We start from the raw sequence: 19,138 nt of genomic DNA on the forward strand, positions 1-19,138 counted from the left end.
GTGAGTAAGGAGAGAGAGAGGCTGTGGATTGTGGAAAAGGTTGATAACTACAGTAGTCATCTAGATTCACAGGCTAAATTATAATGTCTTTTATTTAACCAGAATGCATATGAGAAAGAAGCAGAGAAATACTTCCAAAAGTACCAAAACATCATATACAGTTAATAAGTAAAATTTTAAAAATAGACCTGTATTAAGTTAATACAAGTAAGAAACTTTACATTCTTTTTTTAAAGTGAGTAAAATCTGTGTTGAACAATTTAAATAACTTCTACTTATAAACTCCACTAATTGTGCATACTGGTTTCTGCTTTCAAGTTTATATCATATTGTAACTTTTGATTTTATGTATCTATGAATTCCCTTAAAATTTTTTCACTATTATAAATTATACAAAGGACTTTATTGTGATATTTACAACGTTTATATAATTTTTTTCATCATGGGACATCTATTAACTCCACAGGTAATAGTAAGCATAAGTTAAGACCAGCATATCATAGTATACTTAATGTACTATGATGGTGGAAAAATTCTAAGTGATATCTCAGATCCTGTAGACTTTTTTTCTGTACTGAAGTTAATCATAGTAGGATCTAGAACCTAAGATTTACATTTTAAAAGGTATTAATATATAGTGTAGGAAGTTGATAATTTGAACCATAAATATTTTAAGGAACAACAAATAGATTAATACAAAGAAAGAAAGAAAAATTATCTATGAAGACATTTTCAATGCTTTTGAATTATTTTTGGTTGTAGAAAAGAAAGAGTGAAGAAGAAACATGGTTAAGGCCAAAGATTCTATTTCTAATTTTGTTGTGATTTGTTTTATGTTCTAGTTTTCATTTTTATTTTTTCTGAGGTGTTGGGGAATCAAACCTAAGGCTTCATATATGTGAGGCAAGTCCACTGAGTGACCCCCCCCAGCCCTAGTTTACCTTTCTTAGTCCTTAACGTTCCTGATGCTAAAATGAGGATTGTGAAAGTAGCTTTCATGTCTCCTCTAACTATGAGAAGAAGCAACCTTTTGAATATTTACTGCCTTATTATTGTAAGATCTCAAGACTCTAATCCTAACCACCAATTCCTCATTGTCAAATCGAAATAGTAGTAAATAGGATTTGTGAGAAATGTCATTCATTTTTAAAAGAACTGGCATAAACTCTCATTGATTTTGTTTCAAAATAGAAATTTTCATAGCTACAAAAGTAATCATATTTAACTTCCCAGTACTTTATGAAGGAGAAAATAAAGGTTCTAATGTTTTTTGTATTATTTTTGTGAAGAAAAACAATAAAAACTAAATGTAGGGCTGTCAAAGTGGCTCAAGTAGTACACCCCCTGCCTAGTAAGTGTAAGGCCCTGAGTTCAAACCCCACACTGCCAAAAAAATTAAATGTTAAACTTCCTCAACCTAAGCCTTACAAGTTTTCAGTAGTTCGATGTATTTGCTTCTGATATTTCCTGCATAAGAATGATATGTGAAGCATGAAAATTCATCCAATAATGTTCATATTTTATAATCTACAACATGGAATCATATTATATAAATTAATCTGTAACACTGCCTGGCTGACATCTTTGCATGTGGGTTCAAGCACAGGACCTTGCTCTTTTTATAGTGCATATCATCCCACTGTACCATGTAACATCAGAGTGATGTGGTCAGGAGGCACAGCAGAGAAGGCAGTGGGGTCACCCCAGGTATTGGTGTAGCTGGAAGCCTGTGGGAAATCATTAGACACCTAGCAGGAAATTAGGCTTGAAAAAGCCTAACTGTTCATTATTATTTTTACAGTTTCTAGTCTGAGAAGTAAAAACCTTTTCACTATCATTTTAGTTGACATTTCTTTGAACTTTAGGGAGGAGCATCTCTTTCCCTGTGTGGGCTTTTGAATTTTTTCTTTTTAAAATTCATCTCTTTACTACTTTCTCAAACATTCATCTTTTTTCCTGTAGATTTGTGACAGTTCTTATTACTATTACTCCATTGCCTCATATATAAATTGTGTGTATTTTTCCAGTGCATTGTTTTTATTTTAAATGGTGATTTGATTTTGGTTTAAGTGTTGTCATCTTGAGGATTTAAGTGTCCCTGAGAACACTTCAACCACAGTTTTCCAAGAATAAGAATCAGAGTTGACAGTGCTTATATAAGTGATTAAATCCTGAGAGTAACATCTTATTTCTAGATTCTTTGTTTTGAAGTTATCTAATTGAAGCTTCTAGATTAAAGAAAAAAATATTTTAGAAGTCACTTGGATAGTCTTTTATTATGATAATTACAACCATTAACTGGCATGCATAGCTTCTCTTTCACCAGTTAGTCTTTGCCTTTCAAAGTACACACAGATATTACTTTCTTCACCTAACCTCTTTGAATGACCACAGTATTCTCTGCATCTTATACTCTTAGCCTTATTGTGTTCAATAATTTACACTTACAGCTGTAATTTATACATTTTAATGATAACCATGTTTCTCAAGCATCAGAGCCAATAATGATTGTTGTTGTTTCCCTGAAACTTGATATAATAAAACCACTTTGTTTTGCACCACCATCTGTATCTCTTCATCCTGTAATTTCCTTCATGGGACCTATCACAATTTTTAATTGTGTGTGTACTTAATTTTCATTCTCAGCCCTACTAGATCACAAACTTCAGAAAACTGGAAATTATGTCTGTAGGCCCCAAAGTGACCACTCAGAAAAGAGGGATCTGGCCAAGAGATTCTTTATTGCCAGGTGGGAGAGGCAGTGAGCAGAGGGGGGGAGGGCAGAGGCTTAAATACCCCTCAGTGAGACTGGGCATGATCTGATTGGTTAGGATCTTATGGTTCATGCTGATTGGAGGTTGGGGCAGAAGGGAAATTCAAGCTAGACTTGAGGCAAGACCATGACCCTGGGAAGCAGAAGCTTAAAGGTGCAGTAAGAACCAAAACCTGTCAGTGCCATTATTGCCAACATTCCTCCCTTTTTTGTTTGTTAAGGAAGGGGGGCGTTGTGTTCACTCTGGCTTCTTCGAGCTGGCAAGCGGTGGTGTAGGGGAAGGGAGGGTTAGTTGGCAAACAATGTTGGGGTGGTGAGCCTCATAATGGCGTATACCCAGGCTCCAAAAATGAAGATTTCCTCTTCCCTGGAGTTGATGAAGGTCCCTTGCAGCCATAGGTCATAAAGAGTCTTGAGCCAATCCTCCGACCTCCACATGGTGGGTATCAGCCAACTATCCTCATGTAGGAAGCTGAGGAATTGTAGCAGGCATCCTGTAAGGGGGTCTTGATGTTTATAACCTAGTATCCTGGTAGGGTCCATTATAGGTGTCCTCTGGTTGTGCTATCAGGAGTTGGTATCCCTGGAGGTACAACTGGTTACATTTTTGATTAGCAATAGCAGATATGTAGTATGATACAAGGGAGGAAGCTTAAGAATAGGAGAGCAAGAAACATAGGCATTAGGATGGGCATTGGCCAGGAGAACCACTGTGAAATGTTGTTCCCTAGAGGATTCCAAGAGTCCTCCAATTCCCTTCTCCATTTTTCTAATTATTTCTTGAGAGGTGCCACCATTGGGGGAACCCATTGAGCTTGACAGCAGTGGGTGTCATGAGAATGACCAGATGAGGGCTGGTCCATTGAAGTCCCAATGGAGAGGGTAGAAGATTCTTTTTGGAGAACAAGATGCCCTGGTTTAACAGAAAGTGTTATAGAGTGGGGCAGGATCTGGTTTGCATGCTCTCTGAGAAGTTCCCTGAGAAGACAAGTAGTCAGCCAGAGGAGCACGGTCTGTTGGAGGCAAGTTTCCTAAGAGAAATGGGTGGCCATATATTATCTAAGACCCAAATAGGAATAGTAGGAGGAGCATATAAAGTCTGCTCAGGGACTACATACCTAGGGATCTAAATTCTGCAAAATCCTATAACTGCCAGGAAAGCTGTAAGCTGTCTTATAGTATGGGGGTTGGGAAACAGAAGATTGGGTTGATGCATTTATGACTCAGGGAGTGAGTCTGTCCCTTTAAGGCCACACCTAGGTAGGTGACCTGTGGGCGGCAGGGGCTGTCAGGATTTAAATGTAATACTCTTGGCTAAAAGAGAGCTTTAGATCATTATTTTATATAAATTGACACTTTTAAATGTTTGTACCATATTTAGATGAAGTATAACATAACACTGTTACAAGGTGGTCATTTAAGACACATAAGCAAATATGTAAATGAACTCTGATTTAGTAGTACTTAAAGCTTGACAAGATCAGCAGAAAACACAAATAATTTCTTTGATAAAATCTTTCTCTGTAACGGTTTTTTGTAGATGTTACTCAGAGCAGAACAATATTAAGATAACCTTGTTATTTCATAGACAGAGGATTTGATTTTAGTTTGACATGCCCTAAAAATTTTTTGGCAACTCTTAGATTATATTCAACTTTAACTTTATCACACACTGAAGTTTGTATTATACACATTTCAAACTTACTCAGACCTTCATACAACATACTAAACCCTTTGACAGTTTGTCCTTATCCTTCGTAGTTGAAACAATCTTTAGGACAAACCCTTCTTTACAAAATCCCTTCTCATCCAAAAAGCCATTCCTTTTCCTTTAACTTCTCAAAAAATACATTTATTACCTATCCATATCCTTTCCAGTTGTTTACTTTGTAACTTGTATTTTAAAATTAACTTTTATAAGAATTTTAAATTTCTTGTAGGGGCTGGAGCAGCTAATTAGTAGCCCTTATTGCTTTTAGGAATAGGCATAAGACCTCATCGTCCCTCAGGCTTGAGGGGATATTGTTTTGGGTGTGGAAATGGTGAGGGACTTTTGAGTTTTATTTGAATAGGGAGGGCCATCCTGGCTCACCCTATACTCATCTCAGTCCATACTGTGGAATCTCTTTGTTCTTGAAGGAGGGGGCAGCAGAGATAGCTGCCTGAGGAAGGAAAATTTGAGCTTTTAATTGAGACAGTAAATTCTGTCCCAGCAGAGACACTGGAGTTTCAGGTACTATGAGGAAAGAGTGACAGAAGAGGAGGTCTCCCCAAGAGCAGGCCAGAGGCCAGGTAAACTAGAGCTCAGGGGCTGGCTAGATTTGCCCCAAATGATAACTTTTGTCATTGGACCAGGGACCAGGAGAAAAAGGTAAACCAGAGAAATGGTCTCCACTGTCTAGGAGGAAAATGGCCTTTTGTTTTTCTGCCATTATGGCTCCTCAACATTGATGCCAAGAAGTGGGGTGTGGACAGGAGGCTTGGACCCATCAATCCATAGGAGGAGGCACCTCGCCTTCCATCTGGTGATGGGGGGCACTTAGACCTCCAGTGGTTACTCTTGCAGAGGGCAGGGTCCTGTTTGGGGGTGGGGCTCTCTCCTGGGCTGTCCCCCCTTAAGCATTCTCTGCAGAAGTGCCCCTCCTGTCCACCATGGTAGCAAGTTCAAGATACAGGCCCCAGTCGGGTGGGGCCCTCTCTGAGAGCAGCAGTGAGGCCTTGGTGTCTCTTATCTTTTTCTCTCCTGTTAGTAAGGTCCCAGACATACAGACGTAGCCATAAATACAGGCATGGCTAGCTGTGTTACTTGGTTCAATGACTTTTCCCTTCAGCCACAGTCCCAATTTTTTATGAATATCTGGGGCTGACTGTTAGAAATTTATCTTTGAGGAGAACCTCTCTCACCTGTGACTCTGAGTCCACCGTGGTATGCTTTTTGATAGCATCCTTAAGATGCTGTAGAAAGGTAAGAGTATTTTTTTTTAAGTTGTTGCTGTAAAGTAAAATTGTTATTTTACACTGACACCTGACACTCTGAAGAGCAAGTCTCTGAACTGTTCTGGGCCTCATTTGGCCTAGGTTAAACTACGTTTTTCTACTATGAGATGGCTGAAGTGACATTAATGCCACTTATCTTCTTTACCATTTTTTAATTTTTTTAGTAATACTGGGGAATTGAACCCAGGGCTTTGCACATGCTGGACAGTCTCCCATTGAGCTTCTTCCTCAGCCCCAAATATTATTATTATTATTATTTTTACTTCAGCTGTACTGGGCTTGAACTCAGGACTTTATGCTTGTAAAGTGGCACTCTGCTGCTTGAGCCATATAATCATTTCCAACCTGAGCAGCCTGGTCCAGAACCCGTTACTTTTCTAATGAGATAAGAGTCTGGTCTAGTAGAAGCATGATATCCTCTCATGTCAGTTGAAAGGTTTGGATCACAGAGATAAAGGCTTGAATGTATTTGCCTGGGCATCGGTACAGCTGTTCAGATGTTTTCAAATTTCCCTTAGGTCCAATAACTGGAAGGGTACATATGACTTGCCCTCTTCCTACCATTGCCTGTTGAGGAGGGAAGCACTTGTTAAGAGGTTCTGAGTATTGGAGTGGCTTAGAAGGTAGAAATTTATATAGGGGACCTCAGTTTACTTTTTTTACTTTTATAGAAAAGATCTAATTGGAGTATGGTATTGTAATTTAAAGAACCCTGTGAAGGCCACTTCTCTTGGTCACCCAAGGCATACTGAGGCCAACCTCAGTACAAAGCTTCCAATATCTACCAGCCAGAAGACTGGAAGATGCAGGTCCCATCTAGAAAGAACAAAATGTTAGGAACCTGTCTTTTAGCTAACAGCAGGCAACCTCTTTAATAAAAGCTACATTTTTAACAAAGAAATCATTTGTAAAGTTAGAGAAGGGCTTTCAAAGGGCATTTCAGGCCAATAACAGTACCATATGGGACAACTAGTGTTAATATTTGTAGGGAAAAATTTATGTTGAGGCCAAAGGTATAGAAAATTCTATGAGAATTTTAGAAAATTCTCATAGAAAATTCTATGAGAAGTTTAGAGACCACAGTAATGTCCATTTTGCTATTTCTGGAACTATAACCTTGAGCTAACAATTGGCTTACAAGGGCTGGGTCTGATGCCCTGAGGTGTGAGGTGGGGCTAGGAGCAGGACTTATGCAAGGTGCCACTCCCTCCACACACACCTGGGACAAATGACCCTGGCTGCCTAGGCCTGACCCTGCAGCCTGTCACCCTTCCTCCCTTTCTGTGTACTCTGTGTGCATTTATTGTAGGGGAAGTGGTGGTGGGCTACAGCCATCACCATGTGTGGCTGGTGACCCAGGATGTACTGGGTCCTCTCTATGGATTTTCTTAGCTATGGCAGGCGTTTTTGCTGTGTCCAGAAGCCAGCATCCCTGTGCACAGGTGTGCCTGTTTGCTTTTCCTCCTCCCCTTATGGGGGCAGTTACAGCGTGAGCATAGCAGCTGCAGTTTTTTGTAAGCGCTTTTGTAAGGTAGCTGACTTTAAGTTACTTTAGACTGAGAGGCCTGGCAAACTAGTTGGAATAACTTACGTCATAAGGTACCATGTTAGAAGTTTTTCATGGGAGGCAGGGTCCCAGTAAGCCCAGGGAGGGGAAGGCAGACAGAGACAAAGGACATGTGGTGAGACCATGGAGGAGGCAGAAAAAGTGTGTTGACATCTTAGGTAAGGGAGGGGAAGGCAGAGCCTGGAGGCATCACACATGCTTAAGGGATTAGCCATCACTTGTGTCTCTAGGTTGCTCTCATTGATTGGTATTGGCACACTTTCAGCAAAATGAAACCTCCACTCTCTGGTCACTGAATAAATCTGGGCTTTGATCTCAGTCCACAGGAAGGGAGCATAAGCTCTCCCAGAGCTGGAACTGCCTTGATGCCAGAGTTGGCAAGGAGTGGCTTGCTTAACTCCATGACAGGGAAAGTTTTTCAGGAAGATAGGAGGAGATAGGTAGAAACTGGTTTACAGGTTAATAGAATCTGTGCAGGGGAACAGAAAGTATGGAGGGAGGGTTTGAAGTACATGTTTTGGCTTGCAAGTGGTGCAGAGAACTGGATTTAGACGGAGGTATGAAAAGGCTTGGACATAATGGAATCTCTCCCCATTGTCCCGATTGCTCACAGTAGTTATATGTCCCATAAAAGATTGGGATCTAAAGACCCTAAAAGGGGCCAGTGACTTTGGTTGTCTAAAGGGTAAGTGGGCCAGATTTGAGTGCAACAGCAGATTAAATTTTTGGTTTTATATCTGGGGTCAACCCAAGTTGTCTAAATTATTGAGGAGGCATCTCAGTGGGTGTCAGACGGCAAAGAGGAGGAGGCCCCCATGTTGGGACCTGGTCCTGAAAAGGGGTTGGGAGGATATTATGAATCACAGGGCATCCCCATGCAGCTCACATATCCAAGAATGGTACAAGATGCATGAGAAGCAGTCATCATGGCATTCTAGTGGCTTGTAGGGCCAAAAGGACGAGGGGGCTGTAGGTCACCCGGAGCCGAGATTTTCGGAGGGCAGTCTCTGAGACCAAAGTGACAGAAATAGACCCAAGATGAGGCTGATTGAGAAAGAGGTCTTTCCTCTACCATCTGAGCCCCAGAGATGATCAGAAAGGGGGAATGCTGAAACCCCAGAGACACCGAAGGGAGAGACCACAAAGGGAGCCCAATAAGGGACTCACCAAAATGATGTCCACTGTTGAATGAGAGCGAAGGTGATTGAGAGGATGAGTCCTGGCCAGTCACGTCCTCAGGGTGGTTGTGGGGTGAGTCGGAATTGGGGTCCCACCAGGATTAGTGGGGAGACCCGATCCGAGTCATGGCACCAAATGTAGGCCCCAAAGTGACCACCTGGAGAGGAGGGATCTGGCCAAGAGATTCTTTATTGCCGGGTGGGAGAGGGAGTGAGCCGAGAGAGAGAGAGAGAGAGAGAGAGAGAGAGAGAGAGAGGGAGAGAGAGAGAGAGAGGCAGGGGCTTAACTACTCCTCAGTGAGACTCAGCATGATCTGATTGGTTAGGATCTTATGGTTCATGCTGTTTGGAGGTTGAGGCAGAAGGAGAAGTCAAGCTAGACTTGAGGCAGGACCAAGACCCTGGGAAACAGAAGCTTAAGGGTGCAGTAAGAACAGAAACCTATCAGCGCCATTATTGCCAACAATGTCTGTTTTATTTCACAGTATATAATCTGCCTTTTGTATATAATCAGACCTTGTCACATACTAGCATTTCAGTAATAGCTACTTATTAAAAGAACATATGAACAAATAGCATTAACAGCCACTTATATCAACTATCAACTTACTCCATGATTTGTAAATTGATGAAATTTATGGTTTCTTTTCTAAACTATAACATTTTGATTGAAGCCTTTTACATATATATATGTATATGTCTCCTGAATACACTTCCCTGTACACCTTGCCCATGTTTGTCCTCATAAATTTCTTTATACCATTATGGCATATACATGTATCTATTAGAGAAGTCGTTTGGATACATACCAGTACTGTTCCCTTAACATTTTGAAGGCAAAGGATGACAGCATGGGAAGCTACACAGAAAGCAGTAGCTGAAACCTGAGACACTGCATAGACTAATTGAAAAGCAATGCAGGGGGACCTGATAAACACCCCAGACAGACAATTGAGTTGTAAAGATCCTAAGGGAAGTGTGAATAAAATATTGACTTGCTTTGAGGTCATCCCTCCAACCCCAAAACACTGCTACCAGAAGAAAAGCAAATCTTTCCTAGAGGAACACACACTAACACCATCCAGAGACTCAGATTTTATATATCCATTTTCATATGCAGAACTCTTTCATTCTATCAAAATAGTGAGGCATTATGCAATATAAAGGGATGCAGAGATTCAATGTTATAATGATTTATGAATTTAAGAAATTAAGTAACAAAATGAAGAAATTCGGTAGTGGACTGAAAATTACAAAAAGGATCAAATGGAGATTCTGAACTGAAAACTACAACTAACTAAATAAATAACCCAGCCTATGAATTTATCAGTAAGTTAGATATGACTGAAAAGAGAAAGAGTAAACCTAAAGATAGTCCAGGAGAGAATATTCAGAAGGAGCCTCAGGGAAGCAAGAAGTGAAAAGCAAAGGGTCGGTTTGTGTGGGTTCTCTTTATAAAATGAAGTTAGCTTTAATTCTTAGTTTTTTAAGGTTTTTAAAAAACATATGTTATGAATAGAGGTTGAAGTTTGCCAAATATCTTTTCCTTGTAAATTGAGATGATCCTGACTTTTTTTTTCTCTTTAGTCTACTGATAAAGTAAATTTCATTGCTTCATTTTGAATGGTGAATAACTTCATTTTAAGGATGAACACCTTTTGGTAACGATGTATTATCCTTTTTATATATTGTAAGATTGATTACTTTTAGAGGTAGTAGAGTTTGAACTCAGGACCTCATGTTTCTTAGACAGGCACTCTACCACTTGAACCATGCCTCCAATCCTTGATTTGCTTAGTTACTTTTTAAATAAGGTCTCTCTTTTTTTGTCTGGGGCCAGCCTGCAATTCTCCTATCTATGCCTCTCGCATCACTGGGATCAGAGGTGTGTACAATCATGCCCTGTTTGCTGAGGTGGAGTCTCACTAACTTTTGCCAGTGCTGGACATGAATTGCAATTCTCCTAATCTTTGCCTCTTGAGTAGGTGGTGTCACAGGCATGTGCCACCACACCTGGCCACTCTCACTTTATTTTTGATTCACAGAAATTAAAATGATTTATCTATTTTTCTCCTTTATGAGTTCAAAGAACTCTCATTATATCTTACAATTCTACCACTGCATGTATATCATAAAAAATAATATATTGCAAATTGTGCAATATTAGTGTCTATGCATGAATGAAACCTTTAGAAATAAATTATTTGCTTAAATTATTTTATAGCAATAGAATAAAATTTAATACTGGAAAAACTCATTTGTATATTTAGACTTTTCGTGTTTGGTCATAAGAAAGAGTTCGAAGTTTAAATTATTGATAAATGTAAAACTTAACCATTTAAGTTTTAGAGGATCAATTGAAATTGCTACACACATTGGTAGATGACAATCAGTGAGGGAAATGATGAAACACACTCTTCTTTAGTGGAAAGTTGAACTAGAATAGTGATACTCATATCATTGTCTTTCTTGCTTACATGATACTGAGACCATATTTACTTAGGCAGTACTTTCTATCCCATATGCAATTATATTACTCTTTCTGGATTTGGGCTCAGAAACAGATACATATGTCTTTTTAAATTTGTGCATGTATACACACACATGAACATGGATACATGGATACATGCACACATGCACACACACATGCATGCAGTGGATTTTATTGGTGTTATGTGGTATGTACTATTTGGGTTCATCTGACCTATCCTCAAAATTGAGATATAGAGAGATGGAGAATGACAAAACTGAAGAAGCTCCCCAGACATAGCCACAGGGAGCCCAGGGCACCGTTACTTTGGCACTGATATAATAAATTCTGTTTTCCCAGCACCTACTATTTTTTAGCACCACACTGTAATGTGTATCTTCTTCCCTACACATAAAAGACCGTAGAGAGTACATAATGAAAAGCTTATCTGGATTATGAAATAACTACTGTATTGTATATTGTATATGTATTTATGATACTACCATGAAAGAATGTTAGATTTTATCCAATATACCTAGATTTTATATATATATATATATATATATATATATATATATAGAGAGAGAGAGAGAGAGAGAGAGAGAGAGAGAGAGAGAGAGAGAAGTAGTATTTTGTTTTGTTTCCCAGGCTCATTCCTCTTTCTGATACACTACTAAGATGTGTTTTGTGTTTTGTTTTAGGTTTCCTCAAGAACTAAACATGGGAAAAATAAGTGCTGAAATTATGTGGACTCTTTTTGCTCTAGATATGAAATATGCATTAGAAGGTAAGGATACATGTCAATATTTACTAGCTTACATGCTTTAGTTAAACTGTGATTTCATATTCTCAACTTTAAATGTAAGAAATTAATACATTAAAACACAGACTACTGTAATTATCTTAGCTCTAAATCTTATTTCCAAATGGTAGAAGATAAAGTTTCAAAGTATTTAAAAGTTCTAAAGTTAAATATATATATAAAATCAAGATGCCTGTGTTGCAGAATCATAATGAGTATTTCACATGTGCAGTGATGCATAATCCAGGAATAATTTGGACCATACTTGGCAGGTGGATCTTCTATTCCATTGATTTTTGTCTCAATTTTTTGCCAGTACCATGCTATTTTTGTTAGTGTGGCTCTGTAGTATAATTTGAGATATTTGTAGTATAATTTGTAGTATTATTTGAGGTATTATGATACCTCCAGCAATACTCATTTGGTAAGGATTGCTTTAGGTATTTAGGGTCTTTTGTATTTCCATATGAATTTTAGGATTTTTTCCTATTTCTGCAAAAAATGTCATTTTGATAAGGATTGCATTGAATTTGCATATTACTTTTGGTAATACGACCATTTTAACAATATTTATTTCACCAGTCTACAAACATTAGAGATCTTTCTATCTTCTGGTGTCTTATACAGTTTCCTTCTTTATTGCTTCATAGTTTTCATTATAGAGGTCTTTCACTTTTGCTGAATTTTATGCTATGTGGGGTTTTTTGAGGTCATTGTTGCTGTGATTGCTTACATGATTTCTTTTTCAGTGAGTTCATTGTTAGTGTATAGAAAATCTGCTATCTCTTCTGCAATTGGTTTTGTATCTCTCTACTTTGCTGAAAGTACATATACATACATATATATATGTATGTGTATACATCAGATCTAAGAGTCTTTTAGTAGAATCTTTTAAGTATGAGATCATATCATCTACATACAGGGATACTTTAACATCTTCCCTTCCTACTTGTATCTATTTTATTTCCATCTCTTGTATTATTGCTTTGCTAAGTCTTCAAGTACTACATTGAATAAGAGTGGTATTAATAGATTTCATGATTTTAGTTTTTCCCATTCAGTATAATGTTGGTTCTAGGTCTGTCATATGTAGCCTTTGTAATATTGAGGTAAGAGCCTTCTATTCCTAGTTTATTCAGGGCTTTTATCATAAAAGAATGTTGGATTTTATCAAAGGCTTTCTCTGAATTTATTGAGAAGATCACATTTTTTGTGTGTTTTAGTCTATATATGTGTTGTATTACTTTTATTGGTTTGGTTGTTGAACCACCCTTGCATTACTGGAATGAAGTCAACTTGATTTCATTCAAAAATCTTTTTAATCAGTTATTAATGATCTTTGCAATTAATGATCAGTTATTAGTGATCAGTTAAACTATGATCTTTTTAATCACTTATTTAATTCAGTTTGCAAGTAATTTATTGATGATTTTTGTAACTACATTCATAAAAATTATTGGCTTATGGTTTTCCTTTTGGTTGTGTCATCTGATTTAGGTATCAGAGCTATGTTGGCTTTATAAAATGAATTTGGAAGTGTTGGTTCCCTTTCTATTTTGTGGAATAGTTTGAGGAGCATTAGTATTAGTTCCTCTTTAAATATCTGATTGAATTCAGCAATTAATCTGCCCAGTCCTGGCAGCTTTTTGTTGGAAGGGTTTTTTTTCTGTTTTTACAGTTCCAATCTCAGTTCCCATTATTGATCTGTTTGAATTATTTGTATTTTCTTGGTTGAATTTAGGTTGGTCATATGTATATAGCAATGCATCCATTTCTTTAATTTTCCAATTTATTAGAATAGTTTTCAAAATATTCCCTAAGGATCCTCTGATTTCAGTGGCATCTGTTATGATGTCACCTTTTTCATATCTAATTTTATTAGTTTTGGTCTTTCTTTCCATCTTTTGATCGGTTTAGTGGAGTTTGCCGACCTTATTTATTCTTACAAGAGCCAACTCTTTGTTTCATTGATACTTTCTAGTGTTATTTTAGTTTCCATTTTGTTAATTTCCCTTTGATTATTATTTCTTTCCTTCTAATAATTTGGGGATTGGCTTGTTCTTGAAGCATGAAATTAGGTTATTTATTAGAGTTCTCATTGATTTTCTAATGTAGGCATTTGTAGCTATAAACTTCCCTCTTATAAACTTTCATGATATCCCATAGGTTCTGGTAGGTTGTGTTTTCATTTTCACTTGCTTCTAGGAAGTTTCTCATTTCCCATCCTTATTTCTTTAATAATATACTGATCATGCAAAAATGTATTGTTCAGTCTTTAAGATTTTTTTATATTTTCTGTCATTTCTCTTGCTGCTATTTTAGGATTTTATTATAATGTGGTCTGAAAAAATAAGAGAAGTTATTTCAGTTTTCTTGTCTATGTTAAGACTTGCTTTATGTCCTCCTGTTTTGGAGAAAGTTCCATATGTTGCTGAGAAGAATGTGCATTCTGGGGCTGTTGGGAGGGGTAGTCTGCAGATGTTTGTTAAGTTCATTTGATATATAGTGTTCTTTAATTTTGAAGTTTCTTTGTTGGTTATTTTGCCTGAATGACTCATCTGTTGGTGAGAGTAGGGAATTAAAGTCACATTCTATTGCTGCACTGTGTTTTTATGTCCAAAACTGTTTGTTTTATGGAATTGGGTGTGCCAGTGTTCAATGGTTATATGTTGACTACTGTTATATCTTCTTGATGAACTGTTTTATATTTCATAATGTTCAGGATGGTGCTGTATGTTAGTCGAGGGCTGGGCTGGTCAAGGGTCAGTTTTCAGTTTCAGGCTTTGTTCACTTGAGAATCTTCCTTTCTTTGTGTATTGGGAGCTGCTGCTTATCTAAGCTTTTGTAGCCTGAGACTGGACAGGTTCCCACTTACTCCATACATCTTCAAGTTTATGCCACCCAGGGCAACAGGTTTCCATGCCTAGGAATGTCTACTGAAGAAATGAGAGAGTAAGAAAGCAAACAGACCACTAAGTTCTGCACTGGAGAGAATGAAGGGAATACAGCACTCTATTTGCAGGTTTCAGTGCTTTCATGCTTTCACACCTCACCCAGGATTTAACCCCTGCTATGGGAGGAAGGAGGATGGGGAAATTGACCAGTGCAACCTAGGCTCAGAGCTTCCACTCCTGCCTAGAAGCAAACCATACACAGCAGGAAGGCAGCTCCAGAGGCTGAACAATCTGCCAACCACTGGCTGGGAGCTCTGCTTCTATAATGATCCTCAGTCAATAAAGTTCACTCCTTGTCACAGAGGACAGTGGGACTGAACACCCTGCCCTCATTGGCTGAGTTCCCCACTGCTTAAACTTCAGCTGGTCCATATCAAACCCTCTCATCTCCACGGCCATCTTTTATGACCATCCCCCACTCAGACTCCCTGGTAGGTATCCTTAGACTACCTGAGCTGTGATCATTCTTTGTTTTCAGGTCCCCAGAAGTGCTCAGTCTTAAACAATAGGCTCCGTGTCAAGATAATGCCTGCACTCTGAGATATGGGGAGTGATAAAATGGCTTTCTTCTCTAATTCTAGGCAGGAAGAATCACTTCATAACTGGATTTAAGGCTTGCAAGAATGGTGACCTTATCCTACTAGGTCTTCTAGTCTGTTGTCACCAGTGTACCTGGCTTTGCTTGTGTTTATGGCTTCAGCTTCCCCTTATCCCCAGGGAGCTGGGGTTGAATCTGTGGACTGTCTCCTGTTTTTCTTTGCATAGCCTTTCTCTTTCTTCATGTTTTTCAGCTGTCTTGTCACCTCTTTCATGGTTCCTGATGTTCTTCCTTTGTTTTTCTCTTTGGAATATAGTCTAATTTTTGTTAACCTGATTCACCACATTTATGTAGTCAGTCATATGGAGGAAGATTCTAATCTTCCATCTCTGCCCAAGATCTAATCATTGCATTTTGTTGTTCTCACCTGTAAAATGAAAGGTCCATATTGAATCAGATGATGGAGCAATGGACAGGGTAGTTCCTGCCCACGCTCCTGAGGAACTACTTGAAACAATTCTACTAGTACATATTTTTCTGGGCAGTGTCCCTATCTTTGCCTACATAGAAACTACTTGAATATTTTATTTTGTATTATCTTCACTTAAAATAAGTAGTAACTTCAGACACATAAGTATATTTATGCTAAGAAATTTTCAAATGAAGATTTTAAAATAGTTGTAACAATTAAATTAGAAATGTTATAAGAAAAACATCTTCAACTTGATCAGATGCTTACTGATTTTATGTTAATAATTAAATATTCAATACAAAAATGTATCCCAAAATTCTGCTATTATAATAACCAAAAAACAGTCAAAAATGAAGGGGTAATTAATAATTTGTAATTTTCCTAGTCTTTTGCATACAAGAATCTCCTTCTGAAGAAGAATTTTTATTTTTTGCCTTTTTAAAATAGCAGTGTACTGAGGATTCAATTCCTACATATAGAAGTCACCTATTTAACACATATAATACAGTGGTTGTTGAAACAGTCCATATTTTCATAGAGGCATAGTTAAGTAAAGTAAGCAAAAAACTTGGATTATATCTTATGGTTTATACATCTTCTTCCATTAAACTGAATTTGTTTTTTGTTCTAGGATTGCCATTTTTTTTCTTCACCAAATCTTACTAGAAATTCAGCATGTATTTATTTCTTTGAGTTAAATTACAAATGGGACCACACTATACACAGAACCTTAAGCACAAGGCCAGAATACTTACCCATGTTCTACCTGAACATGTAGTATTAACAACTGAGAAGCAACAAAATTTTGCAAGTGGGGAACATAATATAGGGTGCCTAATCACTTTCTCACTATACAACTTTGTGCAATAATCTTTGTACATAACATCTCCAAACATTAGTTTTCTTATCTGTAAAACAGTGGTAGTAGTTCTCAGGTCAGTGTAAGGATTAAATGATACTTTAATGTACTTTGTGAACTCCAAAGTACTATGCTAATGGAAGGAGAATGTTGCAGCAATTATGCAAGGGAAGAAAGAAATGTCAAAGTCTAACATGGCCTCCTTTAAGTGGCCGTAAAGATTTGTTTCCTAAGAGAAAGTTTACAGAGAAATGACAAATCTACTCACTATTTCTTCCCTTTTCCTTTTTGCCCTTTCAATCTGATAGTTGACTTCAAGAAACACATTTTTTAAATCTGGCATTAATTATAATCATTAGAGAGATGTGAGGACTAAGAGTATCTCAGAAAGTGGAAGGCATATACTTAAAAACACTCCTGTGGTGGGCTTTTTTCAACATTGATAGTTAATGTCCTTATTCTGCCTATTTGCCTTATAGAACATTGTTAAAATTAATTGCCTGTGGAGTAGTGCTTCAAGCTCCTGACCTAGAAAGTCTCTGTGTTGTTATTATATAATTTGGGCAACTTAATTCATCTTGTGATTAAAGCTTCTGAGCCTGACTCATGAGCAACCTCTGATGAAGTCAGGTCAACAGAGCATAGCTGGCTAGAATTTATGAACTTGCAGCTTTTTGATGCAGCTCTCTGCTTTATTTCATGAATTCATCAGCTGCTACTAAAGGAATAATCTAATTAAAAAAATAAAACAACTTTTTCCCCAACTTTGCTCAACCTATGTGAGGCAAAATGTTGGGTTTTTTTAGATTTGACATTATTCACCTTACATATTTAATAAACAATAGTTGATTAGATCACTGTGAAGTTGAAACTTGTTGAAGAAAACCATAATAAATTATCTTCCAGATTTGAAAGAAAACATGTGCTTGTTGTGAGAAAAAGGAAGAGAAAACAATGTTCAGATGGAATGTCTCATTTTTTATTCAAATAGAGTTGGTTTTGCAGAATTTCTAAAGAATTTATGCTGAAGATGTATATAAACTTTTCCCTGTAAGGTAGAAATAGGTATTTTGCAGTAATTTAGACCAAGGCTTTTATTAAGACTCTGCTACTTTTTATTCATTTATTGGCTATGATTTGGGGTAACATTAAATTCATTAACTCTCAGTTTCCATATTTGCAAATGAACAAAAGTTGCTACCTTATAAAGTTGTTGAGAGAGAGAGAAACAAATAGATAAACATGGAGGGTGAAGGAGAATCATTTCCTAGCACATATTAAGTACTCAACAAATACTAGTCATTTGGCAGTCTTAAGGATTATAATTTAGTAAACAAGAACATGGGGACAATTTATAATATCAGAATATCCACTTATAAGTGACTGAATTGTTTAACTGGTAATTACAATGGGCTGCAGACATTGCATTTCTCCTCTTGATATCCACCAGACCTGGTTGCCTGGAAATTCTTAAATCTGGACATTTCCTGCTTAACACTTAACTTGTGTAACCTATAGCTGTGTCTTCAAAGTCTTTATAAAGAGCAAATCCTACAAGGTCCCAACATAGTGGCCAGATGATAGGTTAGATCCATAAGAAATCAGGTGCTTTCTAAGCAACAATTCAGTTAAAGGGCATTTGGGATTTTTTAAAACACTGGTGCTTGAACAGATTTGTGACTGAGCTTCAAATTATGTTCTAAAATCAAGTGTAATTTGAGAGTGAGTGAGGTGAGGGAAAGGTGTCTATTGATTTGCCAAATTTACTAAATTCTTAAAGGGATTCTTAAATAAAAATAAATAGTGAAGGCTTACTGGAATTGAATTTAAAAGACTGTTTTACTTAATTAATTTAGGCAGAGATTGAATTAATTGATATATACAAAACACGATTCCCTGGCATTAGTAAAATCTCCTAGATCAATGTTGTTCAAATTTTAGTGTGCACCAGACTCACCTGGGTATCTCATTAAAATGCAGTTTCTGAATCAGTAAACCTGGAGCTGATCTTCTTCATTTCTAATGAATTCTAAAGTGGTGGTAAAGCAACTGGTTGCTATATCACAGGCTTAGTAACAGTGAGTCTCTTAACACTGTAGTTAACAATAAAGATCTCAATTCTAGTTATTCTCTTCTTATGACCCATTGCTCAGGTATTAGTGATGATTCTTAGACTGGCTTCTTAATTTTTTCAGCCTTTCACCATTGCAATATGCACAACTGTTGCTATTAACTTTGTGATCATAGCTTACACACACAGTCTTCTTACTTTTGAAGGTTTACATGTTGAATACCTTCTGAAGATGCTTTACTCCTCTTACTTTTATGTTGAAAGGCTCTCTCAAAACACTGTGACTATTTATTGCCCTTCACTCAAATACAGGTCTCAGGCCACCTAATGAATTTAAGAACATTCCTGTTAGCCTGTGACCACAAATATAATGAGGCTACAAAGGTATGATCTTGCCTTTTTGACCACCTTGATTATACCAAAAAAACGTGATCTGTTGCCTATGAATTTCTCTAGC

General features: G+C 37.3%; 1 protein-coding gene across 1 annotated transcript in view; it reads left to right on the forward strand.

The window, feature by feature from the left end:
- Window positions 1-19,138, forward strand: part of Unc13c (unc-13 homolog C) — a 541,194-nt gene that overhangs the window by 338,847 nt on the left and 183,209 nt on the right. The window contains exon 18 of the mRNA XM_074065986.1: window positions 11,687-11,772. Within this exon, the coding sequence (XP_073922087.1) occupies window positions 11,687-11,772 (86 nt within the window). The remainder of the gene's footprint in view (window positions 1-11,686; window positions 11,773-19,138) is intronic.

This window comes from Castor canadensis, chromosome 2, assembly GCF_047511655.1.
Source record: "Castor canadensis chromosome 2, mCasCan1.hap1v2, whole genome shotgun sequence".
Lineage (NCBI taxonomy): Eukaryota > Metazoa > Chordata > Mammalia > Rodentia > Castoridae > Castor > Castor canadensis.